General features: G+C 38.8%; 1 protein-coding gene and 1 long non-coding RNA gene across 2 annotated transcripts in view; one reads left to right on the top strand and one right to left on the bottom strand.

Annotated features, from left to right (window-relative positions):
* The window catches only part of LOC5504222, a 35,916-nt gene that overhangs the window by 8,620 nt on the left and 3,423 nt on the right, over positions 1-23,873 (bottom strand). Inside the window, exons 3-21 of the mRNA XM_048731238.1 lie at positions 20,204-20,378; positions 18,954-19,143; positions 17,666-17,886; positions 17,062-17,175; positions 15,660-15,831; positions 14,496-14,695; positions 13,270-13,389; positions 13,045-13,195; positions 12,732-12,813; positions 12,393-12,442; positions 11,767-12,030; positions 11,315-11,395; positions 9,280-9,399; positions 8,598-8,714; positions 8,207-8,323; positions 5,908-6,018; positions 4,740-4,850; positions 4,186-4,296; positions 2,987-3,097 (exon numbers count right to left, since the gene is read on the bottom strand). Of these exons, the coding sequence (XP_048587195.1) occupies positions 2,987-3,097; positions 4,186-4,296; positions 4,740-4,850; positions 5,908-6,018; positions 8,207-8,323; positions 8,598-8,714; positions 9,280-9,399; positions 11,315-11,395; positions 11,767-12,030; positions 12,393-12,442; positions 12,732-12,813; positions 13,045-13,195; positions 13,270-13,389; positions 14,496-14,695; positions 15,660-15,831; positions 17,062-17,175; positions 17,666-17,886; positions 18,954-19,143; positions 20,204-20,378 (2,618 nt within the window). The remainder of the gene's footprint in view (positions 1-2,986; positions 3,098-4,185; positions 4,297-4,739; positions 4,851-5,907; positions 6,019-8,206; positions 8,324-8,597; positions 8,715-9,279; positions 9,400-11,314; positions 11,396-11,766; positions 12,031-12,392; positions 12,443-12,731; positions 12,814-13,044; positions 13,196-13,269; positions 13,390-14,495; positions 14,696-15,659; positions 15,832-17,061; positions 17,176-17,665; positions 17,887-18,953; positions 19,144-20,203; positions 20,379-23,873) is intronic.
* On the top strand, positions 6,619-7,190 carry LOC116611886. Its single transcript, XR_004293707.2, has 2 exons — positions 6,619-6,759; positions 7,004-7,190. It is a non-coding gene; the product is annotated as an uncharacterized LOC116611886 (long non-coding RNA).

Below are 23,873 nucleotides of genomic sequence, written 5' to 3' on the forward strand. Positions count from 1 at the left end.
AGCAAGAAAGAGTTGTTTTAATGCATATTTCACTGTTAAAAAGCGAGAGAATAGTCGATATTTTGATAACAAAATTCTTTCACAACATTAGCTTTTGTAACCAGGCTTTATCGCAATACTCAATTGCGCATGCGTAGATAATTCTACCGGTTTGCGTTTCCAACTCTATAATCTTTGAGAAAAGTGGACTGATCGCGATTTTTTAGGCAAAGAATATTCACCTAGTTGCTGTCTACGAAACTACGTATCGATTTTCCGATATTTCAAAAATTAAAAAAAAATATTTATTTTTCTGTTGTGACGTCTTGTGATAACGTCATCGCCTGATGCCGTCATCAAAATTTAGAGATTAATAAACAATGATGCCATGCCTAAATTCATTCCATTTCACAAATGTTTGGCGGATTTATAACGTCTTGAAGTTTTCCTAGCAACGGCCCTCAGAGAAATGTCCAAAGCCTATGGTACTATCTTTTGAGTCCGTTGCTAGGGAAATTAGTTTGTTTTATAAAAGCTTCTGCTTTTTGTCAAATCTCTTGGAACTTTCAACATAAGTGTTTTAGACATAAATGACACAAGTGATGACGTCATCTGACCCCTCCCATGGTCATGTGACTTAGTTATGTGACTCAGAACAGAAAAACGTGTAAGAGAAGCTAACTGTTCAAATCTAACATAATTTTGTTTTCAGAAATATTTTAACATCACTATTTTCTAAAACTTCACGCATCGGATTTGCGAAATTTTGATACCGCGAGAAATGGCGAACATTTATGTTCTTTGAAAACCACATATTTGGTAAAAACTTTTTCATTTCTTTAAAAATCAAAAATCCCATTCGCCAAGTTGTTAGGGATGGTAATATCAATGGTTTGAGTGAAAAAAAAAACATTCACAATTGTTGTAAAAGTTCAAAATTAACGTGTTTTCCTCCCGCGGAAATGGCCGCCATCTTGTTTTTCGCCATCTATTTTTATTCTGAAAAACATATAAATATTGCATTTTCTTCTACAAAATGTCTAAAGGTTATTTTAATCTCTTGGAAAAAAAGAAAAAAGAAAATTAGAACTGGAGTTTCGAAGAAAATAAAAATTAAAAAAAAGACTCGACCGCGGATAGAACCCGGAACGCTTGCTTACGAGTCAAAGGTGCTAACCACTGGGCCACGGAATCAAGTCGGAGACGCGCTTTTCCCTTTCGTAGCAACGAGATAGTACCATAGGCCCTTAAGGGTGTACTGACATCTGTTGCTAAGGAAAATTGAATATAGCATAAAAGCCTTGTAGAAAGTCATAAGGGTCTGATATTTGCCAAGTTGACCAACAAAAGTGTGCTGACTATTATGATGACGTTACCCCGTGACGTCATAATGTGACGTCATAGATACAGATAAAAGCAAATATTTCAAGTAAAATTGCTCGAAAACAAATATTGAATAAGTTTTATAAATCTTGAGGGATGAGTGCATTAAGCCAAGCATGCGTTTTATAAATTATTGAGTAATTGTTTTTTTATGATTTTTCAAAGGTCCTGAAATCCAGATTATTTGATATAATTTTGGTTTCTGTTAGATCGCTAAATCCATGCTTGACTATATGAAGGAGATTTTAATAAAAAGGAATACAGAAAAAATATTGCGTTTTGAAAAAAATTGGCGACAAAAAAAGCTATTTTTAGAAAACGCAGAACCGGAAGTGAAACAAAGCCCGTGTGTGCACATTTGGCCTGCTCACATGATATCTCACATGATGAAATTGAAATAAAGTTTAAAAACAAATTCCAATAGTGTTTCGTGGTATTTACACTTCAAAGGAGCGATATCCGCCATGTCATGATGGAAATTGAAAAAGTATTTTAAAATTCTGATACAGCGCGCGCTACTTTGAAATAAGATTTTCAGTGCGTGCGCGAGCGTTTGCAACCGGTGTTTGCAGCGCGCGCAGGTAGTGAAAATTGAAAACTTTGGCTTAAGGTTGGCTTGACTTCGCTGAATCTTCGTTTTTACAAAATATGGGAAATATCATAACCCGGAAAGGCTGAGATTAACTTAAAGTCAATCTTGGGTAACTTGAAACATATTGAAGCATATTTTTTGTTTCTTTTACTTCAGGAAAGCTTGTGAATGACGAATTCCGTGTTTTGTATATGCGCGCGCTCAACGCCACCAGCGTAGCAACGTCGTTACTGAGCAACACTAATGTCAGTACACCCTTAAACCGCTATCTAACATCCTAGTATCGTGCGTGACATTAGCTAGACAGATTCATTCCAATGTAAGTTTCTGTCTGCCTGAACCGTCGAACAGCACAAACCTCGGAGCCTCTGCAGCCAAGTCTAATGAAATGTTAAGTAATAGACTTATCATAAATTTCTCAGTATGTATATAATGAACAAAATACAGCATGGAAAGTGCTTTGTACAGTTTTAATTGTTGTTTTGTATAAAAAAACTCACTGCACAACTCGTGAATAAAAACCGTACGCGTAATGTACTCTCAATTTGTTACCCTAGTTTTTTAATACAACCGCCAATTTTGTACGATTACTCATGTAAAATTTGGTTTGCCTATGTCCAATAGAAAGAAAGATGTAACAGTTTGAATTACATTACCATTTTAGAATATCTTTCCGCAAAATTTGGTCCTATAAAAACTTCTCCTATAAAGAAGACATCCAGGACTGAAAAATGTGGTAACAGATGGTATCGCTTCAAGGTTATGTTTTATATTGGATTAGTTGCTCATGAACAACTGCTCCCTCAAATCTTGATACGCCGGGCATTTTATGTAAAGTGTTCTTCGACAAAGACATTCATTCATGTTTTTATCCTTATGTTATTAATTTGGCACATTGGATATGGAATCTGAATCCATTCCTTTGCGTAGTGCGTTTTTAAAGATGGACGATGTGAGGAGGGAATACTAGGTCGAGCCACCTTCAAAATATCAAGTTCATTCGTAATATTAATAGCTGTACAGAGGACTAACCGTGCTCGCAGTTGTATCCTCCATAGTTAGAAGTGCAATTGCAATAGTAGCCGCCGTTCCCCTGCCAACATGTACCACCGTTTTTGCACGGATTACTAAGGCAAACAGAAGCTGAAATCATAGAGTGGAGAATACATCAATCATGTTTGTATTGGTTACAGCAGGCCTACAGCTCATCATGCGGGCAGCAAACGGCAAACAAATACATACTTTTGTCAAAGGGACATAAAGAAAACTAAGAAATATGTAAAAACTAAAAAAAAATGTAAGTAATTTAAGAATCCACGTGACTTCTACAAGTAGCAAACTCGCTCCAAAATAAACACAGAAATGAATGTGGCCGTCACACCAGAGAGCGACGAAGAAATAAAACTGTCAGGAGCAGAACTAGAGGGAGGGTTTAGGGGGTACCCCCCCTTGGACTGTCAGAAAGCCATATGTAACAATAAAACTTACCCACTCCACCCTCCGCTCCTGATTGTTCAACGAAATAAACCCTTTCTGATATAAACTTTCTGGCTAATCGTCACTTTAGAATAAGTTGATATTTGGTGTTGTTATTTTGCCGTCAAAAGCCGAAGCGTTCCCAGCGATTCTCTTTCTTCTTTATTATAATGTAAATTCATGCAAGTGGGAAATAACAAGTTCACAGTTTATCGTTTGGTCCCTTGGGGGGTGTTAAATGATTTTTCTATAAAATACGACCAAATGCTATTCCTAAACGGATGTGTAACGTTTTTTCCCTAGTATCTTTTTTCCTATTTGCCGACTATCAACCCGTCTGTTTTTATCGGAGTACCCCCCCGGGAGTTTGGTTCTATATTCAAGTGTACATTGATTTTCGAATGCAACGTTATTCGAAATAGGAATAAATACAAAAAGCCCAAATAGTCGTGTTCGTGAACCAGAAGAATGAATACAATACACCAAAAACTGGAATTCGATTCTGCCAAAATTTTCGTCTTTAATAAGACTTCTTCAGGGCAGACTGACATAGAAAACCATACTGCAATCCTCGTGCTCTGTTCCGACATCATCCAGGTAGTCTTGGTCATCACTATTCATCGCAATCACCTCATGCGAAGAATCTGAAGAATCACCTCATCCAAAGAATCTTATTAAAGACGAATATTTGGCAGAGTCGAATTCCAGTTTTGGTGTATTGTTTGAAATAGGTATATAGTACCGCATGAACTTACATTCGCATCGAGATCCAGTCCATCCCTCTGCGCACGTGCACGTATAACTGTTCACGCCATCCACGCACGTCCCCGCATTCATACAAGGATTACTGAAGCATTCGTTAGAATCTGGAAAACAAAACAACAGCCTAATAATAAAGATGGTTTAGTGTGGTCGCATCATGTTTTACGAAATATGTTAAAGGTTCCGCATTAGGGTATTTCTTAGGGTAAACTTAACTTAGCAGCCATTCTAGTAGTAAAATAATATATAGATGGTTTCTTAAACCGTTGAAAACACTAACCCTAATACATACTTACATCCTTGTTATCTTTTGTGCTTTCTTACAAACTACAGCATGACTACTGTATCATACCTTGTTTTATGGGTTTATAAAAATATTTTATGAGAAGATTCTAAAGAGACAAAATGAGTATAATACCAACGTCTTACGGCCATCTCTATTTTAGCAGACATTGATGAAATTGATAGTTTGCCAACATTATTATAAAAGGTCCATAATTCGATATCATATTATTGTACAGCATTACTTGAGAAAGATGTAAATCACCTTGACAAATAACTCCCGAGAACTGTGCAGGGCAGGTACAATTGTAGGATGACCCTTGGTTCACACACGTTCCGCCATTGAGACAAGGGGTGGGTGAACAGTGATCAGCCACTGCAGAATAAGTACCGTGAATGACTCTTAATCTATGGCTCAAACGTCGTATTATCCACGAGCCGTATATTCAATGCAAGTACATGCAAATGAACCAAGCCGATTGTATAATCGTCATTTGCATGCACTTGCATTAAATACAGCTCATGGATAATACGACGTTTGAACTTAGCCTGAGTCTAAATGAGCGCTTTCTTTCTCTCCTCTCTATCCTCGTGGATAACCACGAGCCGAGTGGGATAAATCTAATTTTTTTAGGATTTTTAATATTTCCGTGTTATCACTTATATCAACACTAGGGTGGTAAACTCGCACAGCAAAGAGACTTTTTCAGCGCTTGCGAATCAGCCAAAAAAAGAACTTTCTTTTTTTAAAAAAAACTGTTATTTCTATTGAAAGATTTAATGCTTTTGTAGTTCTCTGGCGTGACAGCAGAGCCGTGGCAAAATATTAAAAAAGTATATTTTCAAAAATTATAAGGAAATGGTCAGTAGTAGAGCAACTTTCCCTCCAAATGTTTTTTTCTAGCCACCCCCCCCCCCTCCCAATATTTCGAGGTCTGCTACGACACTGGACAAGCTCATATTAAAGCTTGAATTTGCCACTTAAAATGTCATGTTATTTCGTAGTGCCTATTTCGAGGGAGTGGGAGAAGTGAGTTACACTAGCTCTGAAAAATTAGGGGGAATAACTTTGGCTGCCAAGAAGTTTAGGCAGCGTCATGGTACTGCGCATGTCTGGAGTTAGTGTTTATTGTGGGCTTTTAAATTTCTACAGTTAAACTTTAAGCTGTCAATGCCTTGTTAAAATATTCTGCAACATTTTATTGAAAACTATGTTTATTGACAGTGGTCTTTTTCTTTATATTGAAGTCTCCCACATTGACAGTGGTCTTTTTCTTTATATTGAAGTCTCCCACATGTACCAAAGACACATAAGTCAATATTACAATTTGTCTGGAATTTATTGTGTCCGGGCCGGAGAGATATTTCAAAGCTCTTACAATTACAAGACTTGCTAACTCAAGAATAGGCGCGCCCTGTCAGTTTTGACTTACCATTGCATTGTGAGCCACGCCATCCTACCGCGCATGCACAGACGAAGGTTTGGTTTCCTTGTGAACACGTGCCACCGTTAAGACAAGGGCTACCTTGACAATAGTCTCGCGCTGCAACCACAGAAACCCAAAACAGATGATTAAAGCAAAGTCCATGTCAAGAATAACATTAAAGTAATTTGTTACTGTTTTCAAAGTCCCCAACAACAAAGCAACAAGCCACCGCAAATTCATCGCTCTCACCACTCTGTGCATTGCTACGCGACCACCCCGGAACTCGATCGGGAATTGGCGATTCTCACCGGAAAGCTAAGGCTCGAGCGTGCCGCCATTATTGATAGAAATTGCAAGTTATCCACTTTTCATTGTAACAGAAATTTTGGCTGGAAAATTGCCTTGGGATTGTTAACGCTTGGAATATCATGGATTCTTTGAGTTGTTCTATCGTTAACCATTATTTGTCAAGCAACTGTTTGCATCATAATACTGATGACTTTTTACGAAGAATAATCGAAGAGGCCCTTTTGTAATTTAGTCTTGCTGCTACTATTTGAGAGGATTAGACAAACAATTATTATAATTCTTTTTAAAAACACCGCTGCTTACCGTACAAGTTTCTTGTGTTTACCCCGTCGCTTTCTCAGTGCGCGCACATTTCTTTTTGGAAATAGAACCAAGTGGGTCTGAGACTGGTGTTTAGTTTAGTGATGTCACAAAGTCGAATTAAATTTTCTTCATACCGCAAACGGACTCAGCAATCCGCCATGTTCGGGTCTGGCGGTCGCCGGCATTTCGGCGGCTGCCGCGGAATATTTTCGTGAATCCTTAGTCAGCGCATTTTATGGAGAGGAGGTGAGTTTGGTGCAGAAATCTACTACAGATTTGAGTGCGCGTCGGGATTGAACTCGTTACCTGCCTTTGATCATCCGCCCCCATTTTTTAAAAGGCAACGCCAAAAAGCTAGACGTCAAAACTATCAGTCAACAATTTAAGACGCGTTCTATTCGAAAGTGAAATTTGTAGTGTGTGATTTTGAAGTTCGAGCAATGTTTAAAAAAACTGCTTAACATGGTCCTCTCTTTTTGACAATTTCTAGGAGAGTGGTGACGACGAGGGTACATGAGGTGATAAGGAGGACGGTGAAGCAGGCAAGACAACCCCGGACACGCCCGTCTCGCCCGTCTGGACCCCCAATAGAGGCATCTCCTGTGGCACCTCACGGCTCAGCAAACCGACAACTTTATTGACCAGAACGGAAAGGATAAAGAATAATAGACTTCGAACAAAAAAACAATCCACAAAAAGGGAAAGAAAAAGATAGAAACACGAAAGATTGAAAAGATTGATTGTTTTACTATGCCAAATGAAATGGCCAAATGCTTTATTTAGGCTAGTTGGCAGCACGTCAACTAATTCCTCGTTGCACTCTGATGAGGGGTAGGAGCGGGGAGGTGTTCCGTGTAACCGGGTGTTTACACGCGGCGCCAAAGATTCAAAGTGCTAGTATGAACCCCTTTTAATATCAAACTAAGTGCTTCAATCGTGGAAATATAACATATACATACGTCATCCTGTGTGTTGTTATTTGGAAAAGACTGTGTCGAATCAAGTTTTCTGTTCACGTATTTTATTTGGAATTGAGCAATATAGTTACCACTCTATGCATTGCTAAGCGACCACCGGAACTCGATCGATGATGGGCGATTCTCAGCCGTCAATCAAATGTAGCCGGCACCGGAGAGCCGCCTTACTGATCGAAATGGTTACCCACTTGCTCTTAGTTGGAGAGTAATTTACTTGCTCTTTCAGAATGAGTTAAACAATGGGCAATTCCCAGATGTACTGAAACTTAGCAAATCAGTAGATAGCTGCTAGGGGACTTTAAAAACAGTAACGAATCTCCTTAAAAAATCTTGATATTTCATTAAAAGGGAAAAGGTATCTAGAGTAAAACTGAGGGAAAATTCTTCGAACAAATGCAGAAAATCACTTCGATACAAGAATGCTAAAGTTTTATGGATCCAGATAAAAAGACAAAGCATATCGATGTGTGTGTTATTTCTTACAGTATCCTGATATGAATCTTTTTAGAAACAAGATAACGAGGGAGGTTGGGGGTAGTCTAAGGCCCAGACAACTCCTGGGAGAAATGGCTCCTGGGAAAATGACTATGGCGCGGACCTTAAATCATGAGAAAAGTGGAGAACTTCTACAGCCCAATTTACTTGAAACCTCATGGGGAAGAAACGTAACGAGTAGCAAGCAGTTCGAATTCGTATCCAGTTATGTTTGTGCAAACCTTCGCATCTGGTTCCGCGGTATCCAGGTCTGCAGGTGCATATGTAGTTCGAGGCACCATTTGTACACGAGCCACCGTTCAAACACGGGTCTCCGGACGCTTTGCAGTAATCAAATGCTGAAAGCAAACACGGGGTAATTAATTCGATTTGCTTCGTATCAAAGCATAAACATATAACACTTTTCCGTAGAGCGTCTTAATGTTTTCCCATGTTTTGCTGCAGGTGTGCATATCGGACCATAAATTTATTGTTTCTTGTAAATGGTAAATCAAAAGCTGTAAAAAAATCGCCCAGAACAAAGTATAGATTATATAAATAACAGTAATTATTGTAATAGGTTTACTCTCTAGAGCTTGCAGCCGCAGAGGCCACGCTCTCTCGTGAACTTACTTTCGCACTTACTCCCGATGTAGTACCCAGGGCACTTGCAGGCGTGCCGCCAAGGTCTGCTATAGCACGTCCCTCCATTCATACATGGAGTACTCACCGACGCGCAGTGATCGATTTCTATAAGAAGAGGCACAATGACTTGCATTACTTGCTTTAAGTTGCTTTACGTTCTAGTTATTTTTCCTCTAAACACCGGAGAGAGTGCACGAGTTTGTCACACTTGAATTCGACACGTCGGGATTTTTTGAAAAAACACCCTGAAAGAAACTAAAGTGGGAGTGGTCTGGTTATAGTTTAACCCTAAAAGATACTAAATTGGGCGTGGTTAGGCATGAATTTACCCCCTAAAAGATTCCTCAAACTAACGTAAATAATTTATAACAACAACATTTATTTAAAACTGACTCCAATGAAAGATTGATATGTTTTAACGTGTTTTCATGAGCTACAAGTTAGATAAGCGATGGCTAGATTTATGCATTGATGCTTTCAGAGCCGTGGTATATACCTCTTGGTATGGATATCCAACTGAATCCACTTTCAAACCTTTTCTATCTCTTTGGTTGACAAGTCAGAGGTTCCAGGTTTGTGACTTTTGTAGTTATCGGTTATGCAAAAAGCGCTCCTTCAGAACATTTGACAACTTAACATTATCGAAATAAGTGTGTACTTAGCATCATACTTTTCCCACAGTTGTTGCCATCGTATCCAGGCATACAGTGACACTGGTATCGTCGCCTACCGCGGTTTCGGCATTTCCCGTGGACGCATACCCCAAGGTGACAAATATCTTGAGAGAGCTCTGAAAGCAAACACGTGGGAAGTGAGAAAATATTTGGGAAAAGTAGGAAGAAGTCAGAGGGGGATGAGAAGGCATTTCTTTGTTTTTTTCCTCTTTCTGGTCTATGGCGTGTTGTGAATTTTTTTCCGAATTTGTTTGCATTTTTAAGATATTTTTAAATCTCTAAAAAATGGCAATCGGGACATACTTTTACGCCCTCGACTAACACATTGCCGACTCAAGTAAAGAGATTAATAAGGACGCCCTTTTACGCCCCCGACTAACACATATGAAAAATTCTTGAAAATATCTTCTGACAGTTTTATACTATACAATATCTAACGAAACTACAGTCGAGAATACCGCAAAAGCTTACCTGATTCAGCTGGTGAATATGAATGTTTACTCACTGCTTAATCACTGAGTATATATAGTTGTTTATTCTCACCTATTTCAAATAAGGTTGCTCTGAGAGAATCCATGTGTCGTAGCCTGCAGGTCTCATGCGCATTGAGTAAAGAAGGGAAAGGTCATTATCGGGGTGAGGGAGGGGGGGGGGGGGGGGTTGAGGGCTGCTAAGTTGAATTTTTTTTTTTGGTTCGAAACTTGACCCTACCCCAGTCTAAAGCACAAAAATGGTGACCCTCCACCAAAAAGCGACAAAAATTTAAGGTCCACCCTCAACAAAAAAAAAGATAAAAAAGCGTATTGGTTTGTTTGTTGAAATTATGAGATGCTCTACGTACGGCACGTTCTTTCAGGAGCACCAGAAAATTATATAACCGTATGAGTGCTGAGCCCACAAATTTAATAAGAGGTTGCCCACAAATGTAGTAAACCCACAATTGTAATAAGGACGCCGCCCATTAATGGGGTGTAAATAATATTGTATAGAGGGATCTGGGGGCATGGTATCCCGTGCATATCAAACATATTCACCAAGGATAGTGTCCTTCGTTTGTATTGCCTTATATGGCCATTGATGCCCATATTTAGAAGAGCTAAAGTTTTCCCGCTTCCTGATCTCCAGAAAATATGGTGAAAAATGCTGATTCCTGTCAATTTGAGACTCGCGGCAAGAATTTGTCCAAAAAAACCTGACAGCTTGGTCAAATTTTTATCTCACTAATCTTGAAAATCCCTTAGACCTAGGCCTCCCAGAGATTGACCGAGCGGGTTTGAAGGTCACCCAAATATTGATATGAAAACTTTTGCCATTTCAAATTATGTGAAATGCTCATTATTGTTAAAACTAAATAGTTTAGCTCCTTCCAAACTGAAATCTTATTTAATTTCCTACCATTTAATTTCATACCATCAATCTTAAGTGTTGGTGTTAGTTAGGGGGGAACTTTTACATAAATTCAAATGTTAGTTAACTGGCAAATTCTCTGATATAAAACCAAAAACTGCAAAAGATACAAAAAAGAGTAGAAGCCACGTTTTAGGGGATACTGGTTTTCAACACCAGCGAAACATAAGTCATTAAAGTGCAAGCAGAGGGCGCATCACATTCATTTATCTATTTTGTAGAGGTCTGGGGTCTCCAGGCTTTTAGGAGGCTCGGAAATTGATCAGAATACCTGTTGAAAAAGGTCCTTCCCTAAAACCTGCATAAAAATTTAGGGCCCCTTCCCCAAATTGACGCTCAAAAAATCGCAACCCTCCCCTCAGACATGGCAGCCCTCTCCCCGTTAAATAATGACCCTCCCATAAGCGAAAAATCGTAAATAAAAACAAATCCAGGTTAACAAAGCTTTTTTATGTACAAGTAACATTTACATGGCTTTTATAGACCAGAATCAAGCCATTAAAACGTTAGCCATGAAGCACCACGGGCTACGACACATGGATTCTCCGAGTGCAACCTTATTTGGAATAGTTGATTATATTGTTTTCAAATTTCAGTAATTAGATTATTTATCATCTGCCTTACCATAAGCAGGGTGTGGAAGAAAAGACGCAACGAGGCTCGGGGACCCTGAAGGCGGTGTATGGTACACCCCAAGCTGGTCAGCTGCGAGAGAAAATTCTTTTGCAACCGAACACAATACATGATACTCTAAGTTGTACTTAAGAGAACTGAGAGCGTGTCAATTAATTGGCCTATGCAATTAATAAATGAGGCTAGCTTACACTCGCGGCGAGCAGCCTCCAAACGTTTGTTAGTAGTTAGCAAACATGATTGCATAAAAAGTCGTGTAGTTTGGCATTTCTCATTTACATTTTGCCTATTCGTTTTCTTAAAGCTACGAACGCGTTTGTTTAACCGGTCGAGTGTTTATTCCTCCAAGCAGTTCAGTGTTCATTGTTGTTTATAACTTCTATAAGTATTTTTTTTCTATACAGCATCGTAAAACTCTCCCTAAGAAAAGATACCATACTCACCCGTCCATTTATCGCCCGCGTTGCTGGTCAGCTCAACTAGCGGCTCAATTTCCGGGTAGTTTTGCTTATTCAGTGGTATGAACGGGATCTCTACTGCTGTTATTAGAAAGGGATTGTCCCGGATGAAGGTCCATTTCCATCTAGACATGCCTGCCCAGTTTCTTCCGTTTCTGCTTCTCATGTACCGTTTGTTGATTGACAGACCGTACAGGATCTGTCTCACTGGATCGAACGCGATGACGTTTAACACTTTGAAAAACAATGCTGCAAAACATTTTTTTTAATCAGGCGATGCGGTGACAAGTCTCTTATTGCGAATTTCATTTTTTTTAATTTAAAGTTCTCTCGGAATCAGCGCAGTAGTTAATAGACGAGCAGGGGCGGGGGGGGGGGGGCACTTTAAAACTGTATGTATTCTGCACCCTATGTGAAAACAGGGAGCTCCACCCCCAACCCCTCGGCCATGTCCGCACCCCCCACCCCCCCCTTCAACACACACACACCGCCGCCGCCAATGGCTTAAGTAATATAACAGAAACCTTGCTACCCCTACCCCTAACTACCCCTTACCCCCCCCCCCCCCCCCCTCTTGGTTTATTATCTATACATGAGAAAGCGACACTTACGTGTCCATGTAATTCCCATGTCTCTGGTCACGTGACAAGACGCTTTGAACCTGACAACAATTGTTAATTAGAGAGAAGTAATATATTTCCTGAGATACTATATTTTTTGCTAAATCATTTCCGTAAAATTTAGGCTCGAGGGGCTAAGATATGTATTTCACACAATGTCCTGTAGATGTATAATAACCTGGACAATGTACATATAATGAAGCAGGAAGAATTTAAAACTATAAGAGTTTCAATTAAGGTTTAGGGCATTCACCGCCCCAAGACTTTAATATCATATTCGCTTCAGATACAATGTTTTTAAATATTGAAATAGAAATTGGAATTACTTACTTGATGCGTTCTGTGACGCATACAAACATTTCACCAGTTGACTTTTTCAGAAGCATCGATCTTCCATAAACGTTTGGTATTTCTGTAAAATAAAAGCAAACAATTCCCGATAAAAATTTGTAGTTCAAGCTTTGTCACACTGTAGTCCAAGCTTTGTCAATGATTAATAGGAACCGACGGGCTCATTGACAGATACTGGAGAGAACAAATGGAGTTGTTACATTATGCTAGAATTTGTCCATTGCAATTGTCTGGAAATCGACCCTTAAAGATTTAGTTTTGCATGAACAAAGAAATAGTGTAAAACACTTACCTGTCTCTCCAATGGCGTAGCCATATAGTTCAATGCGCATGCACGCATTCTGGCTGCAAGTCCTGGGTTCGAATCGGACGTATCTGGCCGTGAGGGGCTTGAGTAATTGATGTTTTGTTGACATGTTTTCCACAAAATTTCCAAGAAAAACCTTCAAAAATTCAAGGGGAGGGCGTATTCAGGAGGGAATTTCGGGATAGAAAAAGGGAAAAAATACTGTGTCACCTTTGTAACACCGTCTTGTTTGAATGGTTCCCAGGCAGCTCCGTCAAGACTAGTCGAGAGGGAGAAGGTTCGAACAGCGGCAAGGTTACCATTAGTTGTATGTTGTCCTTGTACTTCAATCTGTAAGATATTTAAATCTCAAAATATATTTAAATAAAAAAATATCAACAACATGGCAATTTTTGGCTTCCTGTTTTAGCTAATAAAAGGTACAACAGGCGCGGATCTACGAAAAATTATGTTTACGAGAAACGAGCGCTAAACAATGTCGCCTCAATTAACAAATGGAGACATGCATTTCATACTGAAAGTTATTCTAACCTTTCGCTTCCAGAAAACTTAAGCATAGATAAGCTATCAAATTCTGAAAACTGAACCGAGAATTGAATTTGATTAAGATTCACGCTCATTTTTTTTTTTGGCCACAGGAAAGGGGGATGAATAGAGGTTATCGTTTTCTATTTTAGCGAAAAATCTACAACATCGCACTTTCCTTAAATCCGTTAAAATTCTGATATGGCAAAACCACAAATCATCGACGGAGAGTTTCGTATTGCAATGCAATGAGAAGACAAGTAGACAGGAACTAGTACAGCGCTTGCGTTTTTTCTCATGTAATTTTATTGAAATCTCTACCTACGTCACAAATGAGTCGACTCGGATCTTCAAGTTCACGAGCCGTATGTTGACCAAAACACCTCAATATTGCAAATTTGAGTTATTCGCTGGACCTCGCGTTTTATGGTATCCATACGAACCACATACTATTTAGAAGATAAAGATATAAATAATAGATCAAATTATAAAATAGTATACTGACTTAAACGTACTAACTTTAAACAGTTAACTTGTTTGCGAAAACAGGTGTAGATGGGTCTGGATCCGCACCATTTACAGCCATTTACAGTTTGTTTCTTCGCCCAGAATTAAGAATCCTTGAGTTTTGTTTAAAAAGTGCCAACTCAAGCACCCAGCCAGCGAAACAACGACTTTTGCTGTTTGTCATGGACTGTATATTTTTGACAGGGTAGGCAAAATGTCACAAAAACCGCTTGAAATATAGAAATTATCTGACTTATTACATTAAATCATTATAGTTTGAAAACCGATTAACATTTTTGTCTATATAGTTTTTGCTTTTCATTTTCATAGTTAACAAAATGTGTGATTAGTATAGCCGCAAATAAGCTGAGTGACGTCATGACGTTTTTCAATGGATGACTCACCTGCACTATTTGCCATGCTTTCCCAAGATCGATCTCAAGATACGCCGACGGGTCACATGTCGCCGCACACCACCCCCCACCACTCTGTTTTGTGTCGAGTCTAGCAAGGGCCGGGCTGTGCATGGTTTCGAGGCTGGACGGTGAATTAAATTGGGAGTCTGGGACCTCTAGGCGAGATGCGACACCGATCGCTTGTGGTCCTGAAAGGTAAAGTGGAAAAAATTCTCGATCGTTATTATAAATCACGAAAAGAAATTCCAATATTATTGAATGTTCAATGTTCTCGCACGAGACCTATATTTGTTATAGGATAGAAGACAACATATAATGAAGGCATGCAATTCTTCAAATTTAGTTTACCTGCACACTCAAATACCTTGTTCATTCGGGTAAATCAATGGCAAACTTTGATATTTCAAAATGGGCAATTGGCTTGTAAAATGTTTTTTTTCATTGACCAATAGATAAATACCATCATTTTTGCCATTTTTTGTATTTTAAGACCTCAGATAAATAATATTAATTAGTTAATAGTAGGCAATGACATAACATGATCACGATGATAAACGAGCAGCATAAAGTCTAATAGTCGCAACCAGAATATGGGGAGCTATACATTGACAGTATCCTCTCAAGCTATCATTCCAAGTACGAATGGAAATAAGAGAACTTCCGCTACCAGATGCAAAAAAGACGTAAGAAAACTGATAAAAGAGCATTTGTTTTGCAATACGACTTTTTGTCATCAAAGTGGAAAAAAGCACACCTGGAACCTTGTCAGTGTGCAAAACAAAATTATTTTCCGTTCGGACAGCGTTAATGAGATCGACTATTTTGATTATTATCATTATTTCTTTTATATATAAAAGGCTCTAATCGCAATGTGGTAAGGCAAACACAATAAAGCAAATCACCAAACAATAGCTAATGTTCAGTCTCTACCCAGACGCCGTTCGATTATTATGAGGAGGCTGAAGAAGGCGTGCGGTGCATGACGGTCATGATGCGGATGCAAGGGAGGGTTGGGGAGTCAAAACTCTTTTTTTTTTGTCTCCGCTTCAGGCTTGTGGATTTATGCCGAGCAACAGCAAATACTGACTGGGTAAGAGCCTGGGTAATGGTTTCCAGCACTTGCCAATGCGTTTTGTGAATAATTTGTCTCACCTTTCTCTAAACTTTTTGAAGAGCCACAGCCGTACATCTCCACATTGTACGAAAAGCCATCGCCGACCACAGGGCTATAAGGGGGTATATTTATACGTACATAACGACCCCTTATGGTAGCTCTCGTTGCTATGACAACTGTCGCTTGATTGCTGTTTTCATCAGGGTAAATCTAGGAAGTTAAACAACAACTATCAATAGTTGTTTTATAGTTTATGAGTCTTGCTGTTGATTCCTAATAATTCGACTTCCAACCGGGAGTTCGTTTCACCGAGTAGAACCTTTTTATAAGAACGAATTTTTTTAAATTGATGCGACTTTTTGTGTCATTGAATTTTAGCTTTTCGTCCCTGAGCCCATACATAGCGCAAGGATGTTCAAGGAAAAAAATATGTCATGTCGTGCTAATTTATAAACCAGTTAGCCGAACGAAACGAACTTCTGTAAGGGACGAGGTCAAAACAATTCTCCAAACTAGGGACCCGACTTTTAAAAAAAGGTTGATGGGTGGCGGGTGATACCCCCCCCCCCCCCCCACTAAAGTGGTTTCGGGCTGTATACCCCCCCTCCCACACACACACACACACACAGTATACGAGCCAATCACAATCCGTATCTTTGGGTCTGTATCGATCATGACACTAGATGGCCCCCCTAGATCGATCGATCATAAACTACTAGAGTGGAGTACTATAAAGAACCCAAGGAAATCTTGTGGAGAGGGTTAACAATTGGAGAAACAATGTTAATGGTGAAAGAGAGAACGGTGTAAGCTTGTACTTATTGCCAGCTTTTACAGCAGGCGATTTCACTTTCATCTTGTGAAGATTGTCTTGACTTTACTCTGTTCTGCATAAGTATATTAAGTATATTTTAAATTCCGCGGCCGTTTCATGGTATATGAAATGCGATTTTCGGTAGGTCGGAATCCCCTCAGAGGAAATACGTGCGAAAAACGTCATTAAGGATTAACACATTGGACAGCGCTTTTGCCATTTGATACACGTCCAACAGATTAACGTCATCATCGTGAAACCAACAATTCTTATACGGATGCGGTGCGTGTCATAAATTTGGCAAAGTTTTCCCATGATTATTCGTTTTGTTAAAACAAAAGCCTAATTCTCAAGTATGGAACGAGCGTGGGGTCCCCGGAGAAGAGAGGAGCGGCAAAAGGCGAAGACTGAGAATCGATCCTTATCGCTAACAACTTTGGCGTATTTACTTTCGCTCTAATACCCTGCGTACCAGCTTACGTAGCTAGCACACAGTTTATTACATACGAAATTGAAATAATAAAAGACCCCACGTTTACTGTGGAACAAATGGCCGAACTGCAACCGAACCAGCACGGTGCGTGTCTGGCACGCCGTTATACCCAGCCCTTACTCCCTATGCGCACCTGAATTCTTTGAGACTTGCGGTTCTTTCTCCAACTATAGCCATTCCTACTAAAGGAAAGCGCCATGATGTCAACAGGAATCGGATCGTTAATCGGAACTCCAGATACAACTGCCTGTAAGAAAAACATATAACTACTCATGTATTGCATCCCAGTGTTCTCGGAAAAGCAAGGTATAGTGTACGGGGTGTACACCAGGTTGTAAACCAGGTTCCTTTACTTCTATACAAGTTAATTTAGTAGAAAAAAGAAACGAGCAATAGATTATAATTTGGTATGCCCAATTCTATATATTTGATTTTTTTTCTCCATGGTCGAAATAATATTATCCTCTCTGCAATTTCAATATTTCGCGAACCCTTTTTAATAATTTCCAACTGCAAGACCACTTCCTCGCTTCTGTGATTCAAACGGAATTACATCTAGTGTTTTTGATTGTTTTGATTGGTCTGCGCCTTGCAGAGAGGTGGCGTGATTGGAAGCCATTTCAGTGCTGGCCAATAAAAACGCATCAGGGGTTTTAAGTTTCAAGAGTTCGTAGGCGAAAGTTCACAGAATATAGAATAACAAAATATTGAAAACAGCAGTTAGTTAGCTTCCCTACCATTAACACTTCTCTAATCGATCTCAGATCAATCTGTAGGTAGTTGATTGGCAGCGTGACGAGAGCGCCGCGATGCTCCAGTGACGTCATCGGCGTCCATGCAGACCCACTATGTAACCTGGCCACGTGTGCGGACGTGTTAGGGAGCAGTGACGTCACAGTTATCTGACTGTCTTGTATCTTCCCATTCTCCATCCCGAGGGCCAAAAAGTCACTGCATGCTGTCAAACATTTTTATCAAACATTGAAATCGAACTCTCGCGCGAGCATGTTTTACGAAGGCTGATTTAGACAACACGGTAGCGACCTGTCTACAACATGTCTTAGCCCTGAATTACACACTACGACTTTCCTGGCCAAACGTCGTAGTGGAGTCGTCGGCTGATTTAAATTTTATGACTCGAGTTGTAGAGGTGTTGTGGGCAAGTCGCATCCCACTTATGACGGCGCACCCGCGAATGGAAATCTGCTTAAATCACACGCACTGCTTTGTCTAATGGGTGGATAAACGATTAAAACATGTACGTTCAACACAAATGTTTCATGAAAATGTTTTGATCTGGTTCAAACTTTTGGACAAGTTGTTCGAACCAATTTAGTACCATGTTTTGTTGGTGGCTAAACGTGCAAACATTTTTGTCAAACGCAATTTTTGACAAGCTGTAGAAGCCAATTTAGTGCCATAATATGTTGGTGGTTAAACGTACAAACATTTGCGTCAAACATGTTTGACTGTTAAGCTGGACCTTAATCACTAGAATAAGGGGCATACATACAGTACTTTAGTTACCTTATTACACTTAATTTTCGCGACGTCAAAATTTCGCAATATTGAGATGGCGATATTTCGCGACACTTTACTTTCGCGATTTTCGTATTTTCGTAAAAACCAGATCACTTTATTTTCGCGATTTTGGGATAATAAAATCAAGCAAAACAAGTGGAATTGAAATGTGCTGTGCTGTGCTGATTTTTATCGCTTCCGAAAAATTATTCCATAGAAAATCGTCATTTAGCCTATTTTATATAAAAATATTTGAAACAACAATACCCTTGCGTAGCAAGGTATTGATCACACCCTCGTCAGATCTATAAGGGGATTTGTTCGCGAGAGCTTTCTATACGAAATATACCCCAACCCTTCCCCCTCAAAAAATTCTCAAGCCTTGAGATTTTCGGAGGTTGACAGTTATGGCCTTTGAACTGTATTTTTAACTAGACTATATCAACGATCATTTATAGAAGAGTTATCTAGCTTTTCCGAAGACCTTTTTAATAATGAACTCACCTGGGCTATAAAAAGCAAGCTGAACCAATTTCAGTATTTTCTTCTCCCTACTGCACGTGTCATTTGTTCGGTATGTCACCGTGACGTCATTGGACACGTGATAGAACTTATCTTTTTTCAGAGATTCCGCCAAGTCGATGGTAACGTTCACCAGCACGTGTAGCTGGTCAGCGGATGTTACCCCTGTGAACTAAAGGTTTGTCTCCGTCAACAGAACCCCGTTAACACGAAGTCGGATAGCTTGAATTTCTTGCTAACCCAAGCGGAGCTCGATTTCCTTAGGCTACCATCACAATTTTCAGTCATTTTTTAAAATAATCTAATTATTAAATAACTTGAATATCTAACTTTAGAATTCAACAACTAGAGGTATTTCAGAAACCCAGCATTCTGATGGGCTGAGCTACTAATGGTCTATTAGTGATAGACGGTGAGTTAGCGAAATGCTGGGGAAAATGGCGGCTGAATCGCGATTTGGCGAAGTTAGCGACGACTTTTTAAGGGACTTAGATAATGCTATCCCAGAAAAGATTTGGAATGAGGAATTTCAAGGGTATGAAAACAACTGAGAACACCAATAAATTCATGTAATGTTGTCGCGTTTTACAACGTTCAACAGGAAATCCCCGAGAGATGTCAAACATTTATCGTGTATGTTGACGAAAAGACAACCGCCAATAAACAAACCATTTTTAATCGTTGCTATTTTTTGCCTTAGTTTGGCCATCTAGCTGGTAAATTTTAAGACAATTTTATCTCTCGGCCTACTGGACTATAATTTTAAATATACCATTGAATCATAGTCCAATCGGCTAGTCTAATTTTTTTAAAATATAATATATAATAAGTCAATTTTTTTTAAATATTTTGCTTCCACATCAAAATCCCTACTAAAAATAGTAGCTTTTACTAGCTGATTTTGATTTCGGTTATTTGTTATATCATTTTTAGCGAGTCCAATAACGCCTTTAGGTTAACGATAGAGATAATGATTTCAAAAAATCAATAAACTCATAACATACATTTAAGTGGGAAGAAGTGTTATATCTGCGATTTTGAGTCAATTTTTTCAATCAGGTTAAACAAATTTCAAGTTTTGATTGGATATCATGGGAACTATATTATTTCTGCTTTTTTTGTTGTCCGTTATTTTCTGGAACTCGGCTTTTTTTCGGTAACTTTGCTTCTTCCCATCAGCTTTATTTTTTTTTACTATAAGAATCCATTTTTTATCACTTGTCTTTACGCACCTTGATTGTGACTTCATTTCCAAGTGACGTCACCCGATCAGGCGACTTAGAGCCCGGTAGTGATTGGCTGGATTGGAAGGTCAAGAATTCTGCAAGTTTCCATGTGATATTCCCTTCAACCGCTGAATTTCCGGTGAGACCATGGCTCAAGTACGAAAGTAGCGTCACTGTTTCCCTGAAAATGACAAGAAATTAAAACGTGGGATCGTGAGGCGCAGAGTTAGCAGTCCAGATTATTTCCTTTTCTGGAAACAATTTTTTTGTTTTGATATTCGAGACATTAAAACAACCAATCACAGATCGAATTGTAAGATAACTTCATAAAACTCTCTGGAACTAAAAAAATGCGGCCATAGAGAGACGGGAATGAGAGCATAAAACAGTATCTTTTTGGTGGGATTTAGACGTATCAAAACTTTGAATGAATTGTAGAAAAGTCTTTGGACGCAAAGATGTGGAAAAATTCATATTTCGAATGGCTATGTTGGCTATGTTACAGCTTGGAAGCGTAATTATACGCTTTAACTAAGGGTGGACAAGCAGGCATGAATTCTTGACCCTGAAGTTGACGAGTCAGTTCTGCAAATGGTATTCGTTGCGTCCTTCGAAGCCCATAATGCATGCATAAGTACATGCCTTACGGTGTGTTGTCTTTGTTGTCTCCATATATATGCAGCCCGTCCGAGTTTGTCGGTCGATCATGAACATTCAGTTTTCAAATTGCCTTGTGCAGGCGCAGTATTCAGTTATAAACATTATGGAAGGGTCCAACAGAGCTCATGTACCCAAAAAGGATGGAAACTTGCCACCCCCAAAATACACAAGCCTGTTGGTAAAATGTTCAAGCCCAAAAAAATACATTTAACACACAGTGGACATATAATGCAATATGTCTAGAAAACAAATAATTTTTATGAGCTTATAATTCTTCTAATAAACAATTTTACTTCAGCAGAATTCTAATGATTTGAATTCTTTCTGGTAGAAAATTTTCAGTCAGAGTAAATGGGAGAAAAGTGGAAACAATTTGCCCAATCATACAATTTTTACAATCAAGCACCATACACAAAAGTGATGTGAAATAATCATAGATCCCCTCTTATTTCAAAAGCCCACTGCACCTTTTGAATGCACAATATACTGTGTCTCATATTATGTTTTAGTGCGAATTAAAAAAACCAGAAGTATAATACTGTGTTAGCTCTGGGGATTTAATACATAGAAACGTTTTAACCAACCTTCATCCATGTTCTTGGTTCATACTCGGATCATGCTAGGAGAAGAAAACCTTCCCTTGCTAGAAAACATGTTATCACTAGAAAACCTTTTTTCAACAAAAAAAGCTGGGGTGCAAATCTCCAATAACGTTGAAAGCCATATAATCTCAGACCATTTTTCCACCAAGCAGCGTTCTTCAAGCATTGTCTTTGTAAATACGAAGGGGGTCCCCCCATTTTCTTGACAATGCTACTGAACTGGGGGGTAAGTTTGTAACCATACTGTCAAAAGGTGTAATAGTCAATAACACATAGCTTGAACAAATAAAACAAATATTTAAAAAAAAGAATAGTATAAGTTTTTTTTAATAACTAAGAGTAGAATACAAAGAAGAAAATTAAATGATCTCTCTGTCCATCTTTATATTTACTTATCTTCTACTTCTATGCCATAGTCAATATCTAAAATAAATTGTAACAAATATATTTAGAAAAGAGGGAGGAGCCAACTGAAACTACAGCCTCACACGTTAATTTCATTTTATTTTATTTTTACTCAATTTAGCTATTTAATAATAAACTTTGGCAGCGCTGTAAGCTTTCTGGTTTTAAAATCAGCCAGAAAAAGCAAAAAATGGTAGCAATAAGTACGGCTAGGCTAGCTATCAAACGAAGCAGTCCACTTGACAGTGTAGGGAGGGCCCTTGTTTCCTATACTTATGTTGGTGATGTGCAGAGCTGAACACGAAATTGTTTAAAGAAACCAAACGTCCCAGCAACTGGAGCCGCGTCTCATATAGAGACATACCGATTTCGAAAGCTACATAACTCCTTATTCTTAGAATATTTTTTTCTAGGCTCAGAAAAATGGAAAGTAAAAAAATAGTGAGGCTAAAAACTAGTTCAGTACTTTTGAAGAGAAGACAAAAATTCATTTGTTTTCCTCTTCGCTTTTCGTGCTCTAGGCCATTCTTGCTGTGTTTTACTATAACTTTCTGAAAGAAAAAAAGTACCCAAATTATAAAAGACGTAAACTATTGCATTACTTTCAAGAATGGACAATTTCTGTCATATAATAGCGAGAAAATTCCAATACTAACCTTTTTACACCCGCGACGCGACCAAAGTGAGCGATTCGACCGCCTCGTCTCTAGTTGAAGCGGCCATGTAGCATGGCATATATGCTAATTAACGATATATCTACTTCCGGTCCGCCGCTTGGACAGATTTCGTCGTCATATTTTAAGGTCCCTTTTATATCTTCCCGGCGGTAAAAGCCGAGAGGCTTTAATGATGACGTCATAATCCATTAAGGCCGCCGTATTTGTGTTTCCAGAAAAGGAAATAATTTGGACTTAGAATAGAAGGACCAGAACAGGTTATTATTTGTGCAGATCAGGTAAGCATACTTTCTTTCGAGATAGCAAACCAATCAGAGCGCGCGTTCTAATGAAGTTCCCGCCAAGTATATTAATTTCGGGTAATGTGCGGATCAGGTCGGGATAATTCAGGGTTATGCCCTGATTAGGTTGGGATAATTTCTGGATATTAACAACTTATTAACTGAGCGCGACAGAGGGCCGTGCAGAAAAGACCAAGATCTGATATTTCTCCCTACAGACGGAGAAAATAAGGTTAATAAAAGTTTCATTATATTTATATTTAAAATGACGAGAAAACAAATCAACTTTGCTTTTGCGCTATTATCGATTAGTGTATCGACCGATTTCTAAAAGGAGGGAAAACAAGAAACACTCGCGCGCAGCCAACTAAAAGTGTTAAAGAGTGAAAACATTGAAAAATATAAGACGACAACATACCAAACAGACCTTGTAGTGTTCAGACGTAAAAAGAAGAATGATTCATGTACTCAAATGAATGGACATCGGCCGTCGTTGTTTTCGAAGCTTAAGGCGCGTGATACAATTCAATGACTTTTCAGGCTATTTTCTTCCTATTACCACCTTTTGGAAGCTACAGGTTTTATTCTAAAAGGTGATTTGATAGAAAAATAACAAAGAAAGGTCATGAATTGACGGCATGAATTGACTATTTGGTATGATAGCTCAACGGTATGTAGAGAACAAACTTCTGAAGTAAAATGAAAAGGCCAATCGCTTTGTGCTGCTTTATGATTTGATGGAAATATTTCAATTGCAAATAACATATGTAGTGTCTTAAAAGACTCTTTTGGATCCCCCTTGTTATTTATTTGTTTGTTTCTCCGATGTAAAAAGCTTTGTATTTCTCGGTTATCGGTATCGCTCGCAGGTTCTTCATTGTTTTTCTTCTTGTCAAAATTCTTCTCTTCAACTTCGTTAGGATAATAAAACTACGAGTCAGAACTGTTTGATTTTTTTTGTGGCTTTGGTTTTTTGGTCGATTTAGCGAAATTCGTACAACCAAACAAAACAACACCAAAAAAACTCACAAAATTTCCCGGTGCGGATACA

The sequence above is a fragment of the Nematostella vectensis genome, chromosome 8 (genome assembly GCF_932526225.1).
Source record: "Nematostella vectensis chromosome 8, jaNemVect1.1, whole genome shotgun sequence".
Classification (NCBI taxonomy): domain Eukaryota; kingdom Metazoa; phylum Cnidaria; class Anthozoa; order Actiniaria; family Edwardsiidae; genus Nematostella; species Nematostella vectensis.